The 19,211-nt window shown below is 42.3% G+C and overlaps 1 protein-coding gene across 1 annotated transcript in view; it reads right to left on the bottom strand.

Moving 5' to 3' along the window:
• Lrrc34 (leucine rich repeat containing 34) overlaps positions 1-18,410 on the bottom strand; it is a 34,990-nt gene extending 16,580 nt beyond the window's left edge. Inside the window, exons 1-5 of the mRNA XM_052730441.1 lie at positions 18,212-18,410; positions 16,289-16,409; positions 14,851-14,972; positions 14,687-14,751; positions 14,156-14,239 (exon numbers count right to left, since the gene is read on the bottom strand). Coding sequence (XP_052586401.1) covers positions 14,156-14,239; positions 14,687-14,751; positions 14,851-14,972; positions 16,289-16,398 — 381 coding nt within the window. The 5' untranslated portion in view covers positions 16,399-16,409; positions 18,212-18,410. The remainder of the gene's footprint in view (positions 1-14,155; positions 14,240-14,686; positions 14,752-14,850; positions 14,973-16,288; positions 16,410-18,211) is intronic.
• Between the last annotated feature and the right edge of the window lie 801 nt (positions 18,411-19,211).

Genomic DNA, 19,211 nt, shown 5'->3' with positions numbered 1-19,211 from the left:
TTAATGATTTTCAAAAATTATTGGGTAATATTAACTGGTTGCGGCCTACAAATAGCCTACTCAATAATTAACTAATTTGTTTCAAATTTTGCAGTGTGGCTCAGATTTAAACAGTCTAAGACAGCAGCTGAGGTTGAAAACAAATTAGCTCTGGTAGAACAAAAATTACTAACTGCCTATATGGATAGATTAGACCTTACAAAGAGGTGTATTTTAGTAATTTTCCCTTCAAATCAGTCCCCTCCTGGACTCATTATGCAGAGAGAGGATTATATTTTCATATGGATTTTCTTAGCTCACAAACAGTAAAAAAATTAAAAACCTATATAAAAAGTTTCTAAAGTAATCATAAAGGAAAGATTAAGACTTCATCAATTGTCAGGTATGGATCCAGCTGAGATTATGGTACCCCATACCAATTCTGAAATTAGGCAATTGTTGAGAGATCTAACCTCACCCAAAAAAAGATGCTTGTTAAACAGAAGGGGGATATGAGGACCCCAGAGATAGACTGCATAATGCCCTACTATTTTAAAAAGTTTTTAAATGCTAATGAAACAGGAACAACATTGAGTTATGGAAAGAATTGCTGAATCGAGTCAGCCCATGTATTATAAATATTTTAACACCAAAATAGTCCAGGGAAAATGTTAAGTTAGGGCAGAGGTTATGCTTATGTTTCCACAGGAGATAATAAATTGTGGATTCCATCGAAATTGATAAAAATCTGCCATGAGCAAAAGACATCTCCAAGATGCTGAGTTGCTGAAGTGGAGACACAGGAGACCTTTGCAACAAACAACTAATCCTCCCCCCCCCCCCCCCCCCCCCCGCGGGGACAGCCTCAGAGTTTGTGTGACAAAGGAGAGATGATACTTTGCATGATTCACAAGCCTCTGAATGCTACAAACTTATTTCTTGCCATGCTTTCCATGGTAATGGTGCAGGTAAAAGCGATGGATCCCAATTATGGGCTTATACCCCCAATCCTCCAATTAACATAGCAGTATGCTATGGGATGGTCTGTATGTCAAGTGTGTTGCTGATTGGTCAATAAATAAATCACTGATTGGCCAGTGGCCAGGCAGGAAGTATAGGTGGGACAAGGAGGAGAATAAAGCTGGGAAGTGGAAGGCTGAGTCAGAGAGACACTGCCAGCCGCCACGATGACAAACAGCATGTGAAGATGCCGGTAAGCCACGAGCCATGTGGCAAGGTATAGATTAATGGAAATGGATTAATTTAAGCTGTAAGAACAGTTAGCGAGAAGCCTGCCACGGCCATACAGTTTGTAACCAATATAAGTCTCTGTGTTTACTTGGTCGGGTCTGAGCGGCTGTGGGACTGGCAGGTGAGAGAGATTTGTCCTGACCGTGGGCCAGGCAGGAAAACTCTAGCTACAGCAGTAGGTTAGGGAGATGTGTATATTCCTTGCTACAGGTCACAGGAATATAAGAACTCAACTGGTGATGGCAAAGCCACTCACCACCTGAAGGGATCAAGGAATTCCTTCAGAGGAAGCCAAATTCCAAGGAGCATTTGGTATTATTTGGCTTGTTATTTATCAGCTGTCTTCTGTTATGAAAATCATGTGTGCCTTCATAGCTTTCCCAATTGATTTTTTCCTAAGAATTGCTAACAGTGTGGACTGACCACTATTTGGACATATACATTTGAGGTATTTGGAGAACAACCTCAGGAAAGACTTCCTTCCCTCAGGCCCATCCATTTCTTCTCCTTTTACAGCTGGAATCAGATAACTCCCTTAGTCACATTCAAGGACTAACAGAAATAACAGTCCAGACCACCACATGCTAGTCTCCTGATTTAAGGTAAATTCCACAAGGAGACACCGCCTAGGTCAGGTGGACCTTAAGTAATAGCTTTGCACAATTTAGCTCAGACTCTCCTTTTCTTACAGCCTTACTAGCTTTATAGACCTCTAACTCCTTACCTAACCACTTCTAGGAATATTTAGATAACCTTGTGTGCTGACAGCTATGCTCAGCCAGAACCCCAGTTCAAGCCTCCCTGTAATTATCGTCATTAGCATCATCTGGCCAGGTCCATCCCCAGACGGAGGAAAGTAACTTATCAGAGATACCTCTGTACTGTCTAAGAACAGACTTAAGCATCCAGACTACCCATTTGAGAAGGCCTGGCAGATGTGCCAATTAAGCTTAACTTTCTCTTTTCCCAAATCTTACCTCTAGTTCCATATCTCCCTTTAACTATCACCAGAGGCATCTAGCTGTACACAGGTTGCCTAGCGACCGAGCACACTTTCCCCCACCCGGCAGAAAAACAGCAGATAGCTTGGACAGATAAGGGTCAAAGGGATAAAAAGGCAGTTTTATTTTCAGAGAAGGTGGATAGAACTTAGAGGTATAAGGAGAGGAGAGGAAGAAAGGAAGGGAGAGCTTGAGGACAGAGAACTGAGAGGAATAAAGAGGATTTTGACCAGAGAGAACTTGAGGATGAGATGGAAGATGAGGAAGAGCCAGATGGGGAAGTACTAGCTGGGAAAGAACAAGATGAGAAGGACCTAGATGAGGCAGAATTAAGACGAGAGAATTAAGATAGAACTTAGAGGGAGCAGTGGATAAATATAGAGAGAAATCAGGCAAGAAAGGAGGTAGGCATGAGAACAGAACTGAAGCTGTGTAGATAGGATGTTATCTCAGAGGAATAAAGCAAATGGACTAAAGAACTCAGTGTACTTAGATTCATTTCCCAAAAATAATTCTCGCCACTCGTAGTTTTATCTTCTGAGCCCCTGGGAAGTATATTAAATAAGGCTGGTCCTTTATTAACATACAAGAATTCCTATACTGGTTAATGAATCTTCTTGGCTACCTGGTCCTTATGACAACAGAGGTCCCGCTCAGCTCATGGAGAAGGGCAAAGTGGCTGACAGTTCCACCATTGGAGTACAAGGAATTCCTATTTGCATGGGAAATGGAATTCAGTGCCTAAATATAACCTCTCAAGTATGGCTATCCATAGTCAATACTACCCAGGATTATGGTAATAAGTTTTATATGCTTCATGCATCCTGTTTTAAAGGACAAGAGATTAATACTACTAGTTCCATAAATCTACTGTTTTGTGAGATGAGGGTTACCAACAAGGAACCTGACTGGGTACATCGGCAACAGTGTCGGAGTGAGAAACCTCGAGTGCTAATCAGTATCTCCAATGGAGACATCATTGATTGGAGCTCTTACGGCTCCTCTCAAAGAAAATATTCTCACCTGGAGTTAAAATGGAAACAGTATAATATAAATGGAACTGTAGAAATCAGTGCTTCTATTAATGAACCTACTCGGTGGCATGGAGTTGGGATGGCAAGTCCTCTCCTACAATTTGGCAATTCAATTCAGACTAACTTGCAGAAATTGGAAAGTGCCTTCCACCCTCTTAAGGTGTGGGAAGGAAAAATAAACATTAAAGATAATAATAAGTACACTGTCTTTTAGAATAAATCAAAGCCATCCCATTATGGCATGTGTACCATTACCTTACTTGCTATTAAAGAGGCCTGTACAATGGCACCCAAATAATTACATACAGCATCACTTGTGAACAGTGCCCTTCATACCTGTGCTAATTCTAGTATGTTTTTAAATTTGACCTTTGAAAGTTTATATATTCTTAGAGCAAGGCCAACAATTTGGGTACTAATGAAGTTGTCGAGGTCATGGCATGATGATCCTGGTACAGAAGCTCATTGAGAGAATATTAAAAAGAACACGTCGTATGGTTGGACTGGTTGTTGCAGTCATTATGGGAATCATTGCATTGACAGCTACGGCAGCAGCCTCTGGAGTAGCGCTTCATAAAGAAATCCAAACCACTGAATTCATTAGAGATTGACACAGACATTCAGAAGAACTTTGGACTGAACAAAATAAGATTGATAATGAAATAGTAAATAAATTAGCTGAATTAAGGCAAGCTGTTGTGTTGTTAGGGGATCAGTTAGAGATTTTGAAGGAACAGGTAAAATTAAAATGTGATTGGAATGTTTCTTGTTATTGTATCATACCCTTAAGATTTAATGAAAGCAAATGTGATTGGGAAAAGGTTAGGATGCATTTGTTGGGTCACCCTAATTCTTCTCAAATGGTTTTTGATTTACAGAAAGAAATCAAAGAAACTTTTGAAAAAAAGTTACCTGATACGAAAGGAATGGACATTATGGAAAATCTAGCGGATACTACAGCCTCATTCAATCCTACTAATCACTTTAATAGATTTCTTATTCTAGCAGGTGTTGCCCTTGTTCTAGCAATAGTAACTTTATTGGCTTTAAAATGTGTTTTGGTCTATTACATAAGATTGTGAGACAAATAGATAGGAAGAAGGCTATATTTACTTAACCTTCGAGATAATTGTTTTTGTTTTTTGTTTTTTTAAGGAAAAGGGGAGTTTGTAGTGCATTCCTGCTGAGCTCCTGGCCTGGTTCCAGAGAGTAGGGCCTAGCTGTAATCCTTCCTTTGCTGAACCACACCTTTGTCTCTCTTACCTTTGTTTCTCTTATTGCCTTTTGTCTGAGAGTCAAGGATCAGGGAGTCCCCCAAGGATCAAAGGCCTATGCAAACAAAACTTGGTTCAGGAAACCCAGAAGACCATGATAACTGATAAATCAAGTAATTTGTACTTGGCATTTGGTCTCTGGGAGCTCTTTTTAGGTTGCTTTGAAGGTATGGAAATTAACTGGCTAAACTAATAGAGAGTAAATAAAAATGCCCTGGGCAAAGGGAAAATGCTTCAGTCCCTCAATGCTGGACTCCCTGCAGCCATGAAAGGCTAGATTCATTCTTAAGATGCCTCTGAGTCTTCATTCCACAGATCTGTGTGAATCCACACACCCATGTCAAGACCATTCAGTTACAGTAACCTCTAATGTCTCATAATAGCTGAATATTTTAAAAAGAATGACCAAGAAACAAATACCCAGGAAATAAAGGAGATTTTAATATTCTTTCATTGGAAATTCTATAAATTTGTTTCATAAGAAAAATGTATTACTGAGTTGAAATTCACATGGCAAGAACTGACCATTCTAAAATGTTCAATGGCATTTACTTCATTCACCATGTTGTGTAGCCAACACTGTAGCTAGTTCCCAAACACTTCCCACCATCCCTTGAGGCAGCCCTGTATCCAGCTATCATTCCCCATTTCGGGGGGTGGGGGTGGGGGTGGGATTGAAATCAGGGCCTCATGTGTGCCAGGCTGGTGGTTCTCAACATGTGAGTCACAACCCTTTCACAGGGTTCACATGTCAGATATTCTGCATACCTGATATTTACTTTATAATTCATAACAGTAGCAAAATTCAGTGATGAAGTAGCAACAAAATAATTTTATGGTTGGGGGTCACTACATCATGAGGAACTATATTAAGGAGTTGCAGCATTAGGAAGGTTGAGAATCACTATGTTAGGCAAATGTTCTGTCATTGAGATACATCCACAACTCCGAATTTTATTTTATGTGTATGGGTGTTTGCCGCATGTACATACACTGTGTATATGCCTGGTGCCCATGGAGACCAATAGATGGTATTGGATCCCCTGGAACTAGAGTTAAAACCAGTTATGAACTGCTATGTGGATCCTGGGAACAGAACCCAGGTCCTCTGCAAGAGCAGCAAATGCAGGCAAAATAAAACAAAAACAAATAAATCGTAAAAGCAAAAAGCCAACTGTTGTCTGAAAACAGCTCACCTCATTAGCAAAGGCACAGGACTGAACGTGGTCTAAGAAACAAGTGCACGCTGAAAGTAACATCAGAAACAGTGGCCCGCAAGCCAGTCTTAGAAGACAGAAGACCACCATGGAATCATAAAAGGAACACTCCACCAAGAAGATACAGTGATTGTAAGTGTATGTGTAACAAACACTACTGGACATAAAGTGGATACAATGATAGTCTATAGTTTCAATATCCTACTCTCATCAAATATATGTCAGAGAAAAAGATCAACAAAGAGACTGGAATTAAACTGCCATAGCTCAACATGGATTTAACAAGCCAGGCATGCCAGTGCGTGCACTCTGGGGGTAGAGGCAGGAGAATCAGGCATTCAATGTCATCCTTGGCTATACAGTGAGTTTGAGACCAGGTTGGGTTACACGAGACCCTGTCTCAAAAAAAAAAAAAAAAAAATGGGCTTCATAGACATCTATAAGATAATACTTCTAGCAGCTGTGGAATACCCAGTCTTCTCCACAGCCTGTAGGACTTCATGGGGCAAAGAAATTTTAGTCACAAAGTAATTTTCTATTTTTTTAATTGAAATAATGTCTTGTATCCTATCAGAACATAGTAGAATAAAACTAGAATTCATGGCAAGATAAAGTACAATGAAGTACAAATGCATGGAGATGAAGGGTACACTCATGAATGATAATGGGTCACTAAAGAACTCAAGTATTTAGAATTCCTAGAATCCAGTGAAAAACCAACCTCTCAGGACCTTAGGATATAACAAAGGCTGTTCTTAAAGTGTAGCCATGAGTACTAGCTTAAAAAAAGTCAGAGGAGCCAATAAGATGTCTCAGTGTGTAAAGGGACTTGCTGCCAAGTCTAACAACCTAAGTTGGATTCTGTGCTTGCTGGTTTTGTGTCCATTTATCACAAGTTAGAGTCATTTGGGAAGAGAGAACCTCAACTGAGAAAATGCCCCCAACCAGATTGGCCTCTGGGCACGTGTGTGGCACACTTTCTTAATGAGCGATTGATGTTGTTATTTTTAATCAGAGGACTCAACTAGATAATTATGCACCAGAAGATCTTAGAAAAATAAGAACAAAGGGGCTGGGGAGATGTTTAATGGATAAAATGCTCACCGTATAGGCAGGAGGACCTGAGTTCCAATCCTAATCACACAGGCACAGTGGTGCATCAGTGACCCCCACCCTGGGGAAGGTAGGGGCAAGACAGGCAGTTCCCAGGGACTCACTGGCTAGCTAGTCTAGCTAAAATGAGCTCCAGGCTCAGAGACCCTGTCTCAAAAAATAAGGTGGTGAGTAATAGAGGATGACATAGCATCAGCCTCCGGCCTCCGTACACATGGACACACGTGTATACAACACACACAAACACACACACGTGGGCGTACAAACACATGCAAAGCAAGAATGAACCAAATCTAAAAGTGGTGAGATGGACACTGAAAGGATAACCCACAGACTCCATTAGACAAAAAGTTGACTCTTTGAAAGGGTAAGGAAGAGTAACAAATCCTCAGCCAGACGAGCCTAGAGAATTCTTATCAAAGCTAGAGGTGGTAAAGGTTGTTACAAGATGAAATCTAAGATTCTTAAGGAACAGTTTGAAAGCATATTCCAACAAATTGGAAAATCTGGAAAAATGAATATGTTCCTAGGCACATGTGAGCCACCAAAATTAAATCCAGAGGCTATAAAGCAAGTAAGGAAAGAAAGGTAAAATCATCACACAGAACATGATCTTATACCATATATGGAAAGTCTTAAGTAGTCCACCTCCAAAAAGCTGTTCAAACTGATAAGTTCAGGGAGAGCGGAATGCAAGATTTACCTAAAAATCAATTCTATTTCTATATTCTAGAGATGGACAACCCCACGTAATGTTAAGAAAATAATTCCAAGCCAAATGTGGCAGCACACATCTTTAATCCCAGTACTCAGGAGGTAGAGACAGTCAGATTTCTGAGTTTGAGGCCAGCCTGGTCTACATAGTTCTAGGCCATCCAGGGCTACATAGTGAGACCCCCTTAAAAAATGAAACTGTTCCATTTTAGTAGAATCAAAATGCATAAAATATAAGGGATATAGTTAACAAAACAAGGATAAGATTTGCACACTGAAGAATGTAAACCACTATATATTTCAAAGGAAATGAGCTGAGTTGTCAGAACATCCCACGTTTGTGGACTAGAATAGCTGACATTGTTAAAACAACAGTATTACCCAAACTATCTATAGACTCAAATCATTACAGTCCAAACCCCAGCTGCTTTTCTTCCTGAAATTGACAAAGTGCTTTTAAAATTTGTCTGGAAATGCAATTGACCCAGAAGAATCAATATAATCTTGAAAAATTATTACAGATACATGACTCATATCTTCATTTTTAAAAACTACAATTAAGAATCAAGCCAGGCGGTGGTGGCGCACGCCTTTAATCCCAGCACTCGGGAGGCAGAGCCAGGCGGATCTCTGTGAGTTCGAGGCCAGCCTGGGCTACCAAGTGAGTTCCAGGAGAGGCGCAAAGCTACACAGAGAAACCCTGTCTCGAAAAACCAAAAAAAAAAAAAAAAAAAAAAGAATCAAGACAGCATGGAATTAGCATGAAGACACAGATTCATAGAGCTTGAAAGTACCACAGAAACAAGCCTTACATTTTTGTTCAACCAAGTTTTTAAAAATTAGTTTTTATTTGTTGAGATTATGTTATATTGATTCCCCCTTGCCTTTCCTCCCTCCAAACCTCATATACATACTTCTCCTTGGTCTCTTTCCCAACTGATGTTTTGAAAAAGGTACCAAGACAAATGAATGGGAGAAGGAATAGTTTTTTCATGTATGTCCTTGTGATAACCAAATATCCACATATAAAAGAATGAAGTTAGACTCCTACTTCTCACTATATACAAAAATTAAGTCATAGTAGGTGAATAAAAGAAAATTATTAGAATCAAATAGAAATGTAAACTTTGCAACTTTGGATTAGGCAAAGCTGCCTTAGATGGACCACTACAGGCATAAGGATCCTATCAACTAGATAAATGTGAGTTTTGTCAAAATCAAAACGTTTTGTTTCAAAGAACAGCAAGAAAATGAGAGAAGGGGCTGGAGAGATGGCTCAGCGGTTAAGAGCACTGACTGCTCTTCCAAAGGTCCTGAGTTCAATTCCCAGCAACCACATGGTGGATCACAGCCATCTATAATGAGATCTGGTGCTCTCTTCAGGCCTACAGGCATACATGTAGGCAGAACACTGTATACATAATAAATAAAGAAAGAAAGTGAGAGAAAATATTTTCACATCATAAATCTGATAGGGTCTTATATCTGGATATATGAAGAACACTTACAACTCCAAAAGACCACCAGACAGCTACAAGATGCACCACCCTAGCCCCATGTGCTCAGAAAACTGAAGCCAAAGAAGCCCTTGAGCAGAGGTTCAAGATTAACCTGAGCAAAATGGTGAGATATCATCTCAAAACAGACAAAATCTAGACTTTAAAAAAGGGCAAATGATTTGAACAAATGTTCCTCCAAAGGAAGAACACACAAAAACCATGGGAAAATGTGAAGTCCATTATTCATTGGGGCCTCCTCACACACACTTACTGAGATGACAAGAACAATTGTGCTGAGGATGGCAGGACCTAGAACACTCACGTTGTCGACAGAATGTTAAAAGCTGCAGCTACTTTGGAAAACAATTTGGCAGTTCCTCAAAATGTTTTACAAAGCTATAACATGGCCCAGCAATTTCACTCCTAGGTATATACCTGCTACAAGTTATTTGCACATTATGTGAAGGTGTGTTGCTGTGATTGGTGTAATAAAAAGTTGAACAGCCAATAGCTAGGCAGGAGAGCATAGGTGGGACTTCCAGGCAGAGAGAGAACTCTGGGAAGAAGAAAGGTGGGATTTTGCCAGCAGACTAGGAGCAAGTTGGAAGAGGTAACCGAGTCATGTGGCAGAATATAGATTAAAAAATATGGGTTAGTTTAAGCTAGTTGAGAAAAAGCCTAAGCTAAGGTCAAGCTTTCATAACTAATAATAAGTCTCAGTGTCATTATTTGCTGGCTGGCAGTCTCAACAAGAAAGTACTACTACATATACCCTCCACCAATCAAAAATATTTGCGTATGAACATGAAGGTGCAAAATAGCATTATTCATAACAGCCAAAAGTAAAAACCCAAATGTCCATCAACGGATGAACACAATGTGATATACCCACAGAATGGAATGTTACTGGACAATAAAAAATTTGATATGGGACTGAAGAGATGATTCCGCAGTTAAGACACTGGCTGCTCTTCCAGAGGATCTAAGTTTGATTACCCAAATAGCAGTTCACAACAATCCATAACTCCAATTCCAGGGACCCTGACACCCTCTTGTGGCCTCCTAGTGTACCAGGCAAGCATATGGTACACAGACATGCATGCAGACAAAACACACACACAAATAAAAAAGTTCAAACTGTGCTACAACATTGATGAACCTTGACAATATTAAGCCATCTATTATATGATTCTATTTATATGAAGTAACCAGAATAAGTATAAATGGTTAGTGGCTGAGGAGTAGAAGCAAGGCTTCACTAACAGGCGGAAGGGTTTTCTTTGGAGGTTATAAGAATATCCTAAAAACAGGGGCTGGGAGACAGCTTGGTAGAGAGAAGCACTGTTCTGCAAACATGAGCATGTGAGTTCAAATCCCCAGTACCCAGATAAAAAGCCAAGCATGGCCGCAATGCCTGTAAGTCCAGCACTGGGGTGCAGAGACACCTGAACATTCACTGCCTAGCCAGCCTAATCTAAATGGCAGGCTTCCCACTTACAAGAGACTGTCTTATGGCAATAATGTCGAGGTGATAAAGGAAGACACTGGACTTCCTGCTCTGGCTTCCACATGCAAGCATGCAGGCACATGCACCCACATATGCATGCAAACCCCTCCCCAAGTGAACACATATGTATACACACACATAAAAAAATTGTAAAATGGTGGTGGTGGTGGTGGTGGTGGTGGTGGTGGTAGTGGTGATTATGCAACTCTGTAAAGAAATTTATTTATACACAGGGTCTCACTATGTAACCCTGTCTGGCCTGGAGCTATGTATGTAAAACATACCAGCCTCAAAGTTACAGAAATCGCCCTGCCTCTGCCTCCCAAGATCTGGGATTAAAGGCATGTGCCACCATTCCCAGCCTCTCTAAACACACTTTAAAATTTTCCCTTGAACTGAAAACATTGAGAAAATATGTTTTGTATATGCAAATTACATTGCAACCAATTTTGTTAATGTTTTTAAGGAAGAAAAGACTTGTGTGGGCTTGCCGTTCAGTTTGAAGGTAGAGTTTATCATAGAAAGAGAGTGATGTGGCTGGTCACATTGCAACCACAGTCAGGAAGCAAAGAGAGATGAGTACTGGGGCTCATCAGGCTTTCTCCTTTCCCATGTTTTATTCACTCTAAATCCCATAACCCACATTGATGACCAATTTGCTTTCCTCAGTTAAACCTCTGCAAATGTCTGTTTTGACAGTGTCTACTGTGTGATCCTAAGTCCAGTCAGGTCGACAATGAACATAAATTTAAACATAAATCTACTCTTTATCAACTTGATACCCAAACATAATCACTTATAAACTACACCCACCACTGGTCCTCAGAGGCACATGGCCATCTTGTAAGCATCATGCACCAAGCTCAATTCCAAGATCCCCACTAAGTCTTAGCAGCTCCAACTTTATTCCATAGTCTAAGTTCAAAAGTCTGCTCTGAGACTCAAGGTACTCTTAACTGTGAACCCCTGTAAAATGTTGAAATAAGTTACACACTTCCAGTATACAACAGCACCAAGTACTCTCCCATCCCAACAGAGATATACGAGAGGACATGGAAGGGTCAGACTACAGCGAGATCGAACCTGAAGCCGCATGTCCAGCATCTGGTCTCCACTGGAGTTGGGTCACTCTGCCCTTCCAGCTCTGCCCCCTGTGGCAATTACGGCCTCTTTCAAGGGCTGGCTCCTCTTGCTGCCTACAGGTTTCCTTAGTAAACATCCCATATTTCTGGTGTCTCCAATACCCCGCCTTACTGTTACCACTTAGACCCCACCCCTCATGTCTTCATGCACAGACCAGAAGCTCCACGTAGGGATCTGACCCTGCTGCACCTTGTATGGCCTCAGTGTTATTCTGGAGCCTTGGTGCAAGTCTTTTCAAACCTCCCATGCTTGTATCTTGCATGCCTGCAAAACCTCCACTACAGGGAAGATGCCCCCTGAGTTCGGCTGCCAGCTCATGATATAACCTGGCCTCCTTAGACTAGAGCAGCCCCTGCATGCCGTCATAGTTGAACCTGAAGAGAAAACTTAGGTGCCCATTTTCCAACAGGGTACACTGAAGATTATATTTCTTTCAGGACATGTACTTTCAGATGAACTTGCCTTGTTACACCTTGGAGATTTCCACCCAACGGTCTTGCATTCAAGGTAATATTTCTACTGCATGGTGCAAAGTGTGAGGTTTCTCTTTATGATGGCACTCGCCTTACCAGTCACAGATGCTCTGTCAGCACCTGCTGTCTCCAGCCCTTTAGCCAAACTGTACCTCTCTCCAGGATTTCTGTTGTGTTTCACTGTAAATCTGACTAGGAGCCCTGACTGAGCAGTAACCGCGCACAGCCTGGACAGTATGTTGTCTTGAAATTGCCTCCACCAAACAACTTGGGCCATTACTCTTGACTTCAGCCTCCCTCGAGATTTTAGGACATAGAAGACAAGTAGATTCTTGGTCAGACTACACCACACGTGCTCTCTAAGGCAGTTCCTGGTGGAGTCTGTTGCCTTCATAAGCCCTGGCTCCCCGTCCTCATTTCTTTTTCTTTCTTTCTTAGATTTTATTTATTTTTATTTTATGCTTTTGCCTGTGTATATGTCTGTGCAGCAGTTGTGTGCTTGAGGCCCACAGAGACCAGAAGAGTGTGTCAGATCCCCTGGAACTGGAGTGATAGACAGTTGTGGATGCTGGGAACCTAGTCCGGGTCCTCTGCAAGAACAAGTGTTCTTAACTTCTGAGCCATCTTTCCAACCCCTTATTTTTCTATTACCATCATCATCATTGTGTGTGTGTGTGTGTGTGTGTGCACGCGCGCGCAAACATGTGGGCAGCAGAGGCCAACTCTTGGGAGTTGGTTCGCTCCTTCTACCATGGATTCCGTAGAACAACTCAGGTCACCAGACTTCCATGACAAAGCCATCCCGGTGTCCATATTTCTACCAGCACCCTGGGCTTCCAAACTCCCAACACAACGGCTCATTAAACCCCACTTACACCTGCGCAGGGTTCCAAATGCTTCTACATTCTTTCCACATACTAGTTCGAAAGGCCTACAGACTATAGAAGTTTATTACAGTAATACTGCCTCAGTAGCGATCTTCTGTATTGCTTATATCTCTCCTTGCCGTGACCAAATCCTTACCAAGAAGCAACTTGAAGAAGGCAAGGGTGGTGTCTGGTTCACAGATCAGGAAACAGCCTACCACGATGGGCATGGCAATGGGGATGGAAGGTGACTGGGTCAGACTGTACTGCAGGCAGGTGTCAAAGAAAGAGAAATGGTGGCATTCCTTCAGAGACAAGGTCTGACCTGTGTAGCCCGTACTACCCTTGATCTCAGCCACCCTCCTGCCTCTTCTTCCAAGTTCTGAGGTTCCAAGTGTGCACCACCATAACCAAGCAAAGCTGTTTAGTATTTTTTTTAATGAGTTCAAAGTTCTCAAGTAAGAGCCACACTTACATAAACTGAACTACACTAAAACTATATATTTAAGGGGCTGAAGAAATGTCTCCAAGGTTAAGAGCAATTACTGGTCTAGAAAAAGACCTGAGTTTGGTTCCCAGCACTCACATGGTAGCGAACAGTCACCTGTCACTGCAGGTCCAGGAGATTCAATGCCCTCTTCTGACCTCTACAGGCACCAGGTACACATGTGGTACACATACATGGGGGCTCATACACATAAAAAAATAAATCTTTGGGACTGGAGAGATGGCTCATCAGTTAAAAGAACTGTTCTTCCAGAGGACTCGGGTTCAAGTCCCAGCATCCATATGGCATCTTACAACCATATGTAACTCTAGTTCCTGAGGACCCGACTCCCACTTCTGGCTTCTGCAGGTACCAGGAATACATGTGGTGCATAGACATATATGCAGGCAAAACATCCATATACATTACACACACACACACACACACACACACACACACACACACACACACACTCACACACCTCCACACAAAATTGAAATGACATAAGCTCACATTAACTTTGGTTATGTTGTTTCCAAACTACAAGAAGTTAAAATTCACAAATGAAATACTACTTTGAGGTATGTAAATACTTACATGCAGTGCTTTAGCAATCAATTCTCCACCTTCAGGTCCAATATCATTAAACATAAGGTTTAAGTAAGTGATATTTGGCTGTTTCTATAATAAGGAGAGAAAAGAGCTATTGCATTTGTATTACAGGAAGTGAATTAATCTATGCACACAATTTATTCAATTAAAATTATCTCCATATAAAATCTAACAGAATTCCAACCAAGGCAATAACCATTTAAGGAGAAAAAGGAAGTCACTCTTCTCTTTCAAACACTGCAATCGCAGTGTCATTAAAGGAAAAGACTGAGTTCAGTTTCACCAACAACTGAATGTGTGGACATCTTTGAGCATTTAACCATGGTTTGCAAAAGACAACCCAGCTCTCCTGAGACCAAATCCAAGTGGATTTCCATATATTTCAAGAGCTACACCTAGAGCTGAGACTTGAGATCCTTGTGTTTTCCATATGTGGTGTTTGCCTGTATACCATTCACCTACATGGTTTCATCTCAGCAGAACAATGGATACGGACAGCTGGTATCAGTGCAATACCTGAAGCAGTTTCGAAGCGTAGTAGGCACCAACATCACTTATGCTGTTATACCTCACATCCAGACCTGAAACACACAGGTGAACAGAAACCGATAGTCCTGACAAAGAATGCTAAAAAACAGGAAAGTGAAAAGCAGGCAGTGTCTATTCTTAAGCAAACGTACCATGGATACGTGAATGGTTCTTTAAAACTTTGGTAAGAAGCCAAAAATCTTCACCTGTTACTTTTTGTACTGGGACTAAGTGATTGTTACCAGCAACGTTTAATGTGATTCCTCCTTCTGGTCTGGCAAAAATAAAAAGAAAAAGAAAGTGAGGAGGAGGACAATGTTGACACAAAGTTTGAAACCCTTCGAATGTGATCTTGCAAACCAGCTTAACATAGCTAATTTCCCCATCACTTGATTTCTCTCATGCACCCCACTGTCTTACTTTTATTTCTGTTGTAATAAAACATCCCCACAAAAAAGTAATTTAAGAGTCAGTCTCTGTTGGTGCACACCTTTCTTTCTTTCTTTCTTTCTTTCTTTCTTTCTTTCTTTCTTTCTTTCTTTCTTTCTTTCTTCCTTCCTTCCTTCCTTCCTTCCTTCTTTCCTTCCTTCCTTTCTTTCTTTCTATTTATTTATTTATTTATCTATCTATCTATTTATTTATTTATTAGTTAGTTAGTTTTATTTTTTTAGACAGAGTTTCTCTGTGTAGCATGCATTCTCAGTTGCTTCATGTATTCAGCTGGATTTCTCCAGTCTTATCCAGTTCAGCACCCCTGTGTCAGGAATGACGCTGCCCACAGTGGGCTGCATCAGTTCATGATAATTAACTTAAGACAATCATTTATAGACATGGGCATCAGATAAGCAAATGTAGGAAATTCCTCATTGTTCTCAAGTGATTCTCAGTGTCAGGTTGACAAAGCTAACCATCCAACCCACTTTAGACTGAGCGCTTTGAGAATGCTTCAGGTTTCTGCTGTGATAAACACCATGACAGAATCAAATTGGGGAGGAAAGGGTTGATTTCATTGTTCAACTCTTGGGTCATACTCCAATACTGAGGGAAGTCAGGGCAAGAACTTAGGGAGGCAGGAACTGAAGCAGAAGTCATAGAGGAACTCTGCTTCCTGGCTTGCTCAGTCAGGACCACATGCCCAGGGTTGGCACTGCCCACAGAAAGCTGAACCCATCTGCGTTCATTGTTAATCAAGAAAATGTCCCCAGTGGCCTTCAGACAGGTGATCTAGTGGACGCATTTTCTCAGTTGTTGTGTCTCTCTCCAGGTAAATCTAACTTGTGTCAAATTGACAAAAGAAGAAGAAACAACAACCACCAGGACAAAGGATGCGCCTGAATTCACCCAGCTCATGGGGACTGAGGTAACTACAGGCGCCCTGGCTTGAGGGCTCCTGGACCAGCACTCTCCCCGGGGTCAGACAGTGGACCTACGACCCCAGTGTCCCACCTCTACCTAGTTCCCTGACTCGAAAGCTATGTCTACTTTACCAAACCATCTTCAAACAGGATAAAACCACTGGATGATCTAGGATTTCACAGAAATGAGGATCAGTGGGTACTTTTGATACAGTTGAATATTTATCTTCCTTACCCCTTTTTAATTTCTTCATCCACTTTTTGGAGTATGTGCAGTATATAAGGATTAGTTTTCCGTACATTTTCTGAACAAAGCTGACTGTACTGTTCCTGGAGGGCGTCCATAGATGCTGGAGCTTTGGAAACATAAATGCATTCTCATCACATATAAATTATGCCCAAAGTTTCAACAACTAAATTTCTTTCAAAGGAGTGTGTGTGTGTGTGTGTGTGTGTGTGTGTGTGTGTGTGTGTGTGTAGTGAGGGTGAGGAAGAAAGAGAAAAAAGTTGGGAGGGGGAGCAGGGGGGTCAACCAGGTTATAAATGCACCAGAGAAGGTGGGCAGACTGGGGTTCCAGTCAGCACGCTAGCTGAAAGGGGGCGACTAACCTCTACCATGAATTGGGTAGCTGAGGGAGAAGTGTCCAGAGAAATTACTCTGGGCAAACTCAAGCATCTAAGGAAGTTCAAACTCAAGCTGAGTCTAAAGTCTTCCCAGGTGTCCCTTTGGGTTGCAATGATCTCACACTTTAACTAGGCTGCATTCTTAGAAGCTGCCTTCTATAATTTCCACATCTCAGATACGTCCATTGCTGTGGAGCGGCATCTGCACTATCAGAGTGTGCCACCCACAGCTGCAGAACAAGATTTAAGATCCGGTATAATTAAATTAAAAGGAAATTAATTTTTCATATATATATTTGGTTTTTCGAGACAGGGTTTCCCTGTGTAGCTTTGCGCCTTCCAGGAACTCACTTGGTAGCCCAGGCTGGCCTCCAACTCACAGAGATCTGCCTGGCTCTGCCTCCCGAGTGCTGGGATTAAAGGCGTGTGTGCCACCACCACCTGGCTTCTTATATTTTTTAAAGATGTATTTGAACCTTATTATTTATTTGTGGTGTGTGTGTGTGTGTGTGTGTGTGTGTGTGTTTAGACGGAATTGGAATCTTTGGTCTAGTTTTATACCTTTCAAATTAATGTTATACGGTGAGTAGTTCTTTCAAACATTACTCTCTAAAAAATACATCAGGAAGATGCCTCATGTGGATGGATGTACATGCATACTAGATTCCATCACCCCTTTTAGGAAACTTTTGGCTATTTAAATAATGTGGCACAATATTTTCCAAGATGATCAAAGAATCTTAGAAATGAGTTTAATTTGTCAACTGCTTTTGAAAAGTGCCGAATTAAGTGAAGGTAAACAGAGACCTATGAAGGACACTTCTCAGGACATGGAGATTCTCTGAATTGCCCAGGGGAAACCGGGTCAGAATGCAGCATCTCTGAGATGTATATGGAACACCATTACTAAGTGCAGTATTAGCATCCCGGAAACACAAACACTCTGGTGGTTTCTAAACCGACACCACTTTCCTGCCTCAGGCTACTAAGTTCTTGAGATGGTGTCTGCTCCTACAAGCGCCAGGGAGCAGACAGAAATTGAATCTCTAAACTGTACTTTCTTCAGAGGCCCAGCGACCGTGCCCATGGAAAGCAAACTGCATTATTTTCCCCTCCAGGGAGCAGGACAAGAGCAGTCAGGCGTTCAGCCTGAGTACACCTCTAACTTTATGCTTAATTTGTCAAATTCATGGACGCAGACATACTCAAAGTGCATGTGGAAGTATATGTATGAATAAAAATGTCGCAATCCTTCACCTTCTATATACTAACTTAAAAATGAAACCAAAATAGATGAAGAGGTTAAAAGAAAAGAAAATGTGGATGGTCTACAAGTGGGAACTCCGAAGTCTCAGGAGCTTCCTGCTTGTCTGGGATGGTTTCCTGGGGCACAAACTCGTGGACGCAGAAGAGCCCCCAGCGCACCTTCCCCAGACCCCAGGAGCAAAGCCACAGGCACTATCCTGCCACACCTCTCCTCACAAAGCCAGGCGAACCGGTGGTGCTCAAGGGCGTCCCAGAGTTCTGCCCCTACCTGGGGCTTCTGCAGATGGGATCCGCCGTCCTTCGGTTGGCCTGCAGCTGCAGGGCCAGGTACCCCTTACCCAGCTCGCCCCGCAGGTCCGATCGCTGAAGAGGAAGGTTGTGGCTAGGCTTTCTCTACAGACTGCTCCTGCTGGGTCCTCACCGGGCTGGGACCACTACCAGGCCAGCAACCCGAGTCGCTCCCATGGCAACCACAGAGCTTCCTTCAGAAGGAAGGGGGAAGAGGCGGGGCCACAGCTGAGAGGGCGGGGCACCCCGTAATCAGTAGGCAGTGATCGCTCACCTTAAGTTTACCTACTCTGGGTTATAGTCACTGAGAGGGGAGCTTCAAGGGTTGGGAGCCCAGCCTGCTGTGCTAGGGACCAACTACAAATCCTAGTGACCTAGCCTTTCTCCCCAAAAAGGACGCGAAAGGCTAAGCTCGGAATCTGGTGGTAGAACCTCCAGGTGTAAAGGCGTGGGGCTGTAATAGCTTAAAGGGTTTTGTGAAGGAGTGGAGCCCTTTGGAAGGGTTTCCTGGAGAAGGTGACTTCCACACTAGTCTGAGACAGCCTGCCCCAGGGCCAAGCTGCAGAGGCACAGGTACAGTCAGTACCTTGAGTATGGACGCAGGCAAGGTCATATCCATGTGGACTCTGACGTACAGTAGGGCTGTGAAGGGGTGGGGCAGGATGACAAGGACCTTCAGGTGCCGGTTGCAGACCCACCGATAGAGGGTGAATTTAGAGGACAGCCCAGAAGCGGGGCCAGAGAGAGCCTCAGAAGCCAAAAAGAGGCAATAAAGCCTCAACTCGCGCTGGAGACCAGGGGTGCCAAGGAGTATTACAGAGTGTCTCGGTCAGGATGCAGTATTGAATATGTGAGGAAGGCCAGCGAGAAAGGGGTGGGTTAGGGTTGGAGCCAAACAGATCCCTGGAGGGTAAGAGTAGATGAAGGCTGAAAGGTAAAAACAGTTACAGGGTAAAGAACAGCCTTTGTGGTGGCGCGTC

Source organism: Peromyscus californicus, unplaced genomic scaffold (genome assembly GCF_007827085.1).
Source record: "Peromyscus californicus insignis strain IS unplaced genomic scaffold, ASM782708v3 Scaffold_9__1_contigs__length_137607984, whole genome shotgun sequence".
Taxonomy (NCBI): Eukaryota; Metazoa; Chordata; class Mammalia; order Rodentia; family Cricetidae; genus Peromyscus; species Peromyscus californicus.
Note: the sequence above shows the minus strand (reverse complement) of the source record. Positions and strands in the feature narration are given on the sequence as shown.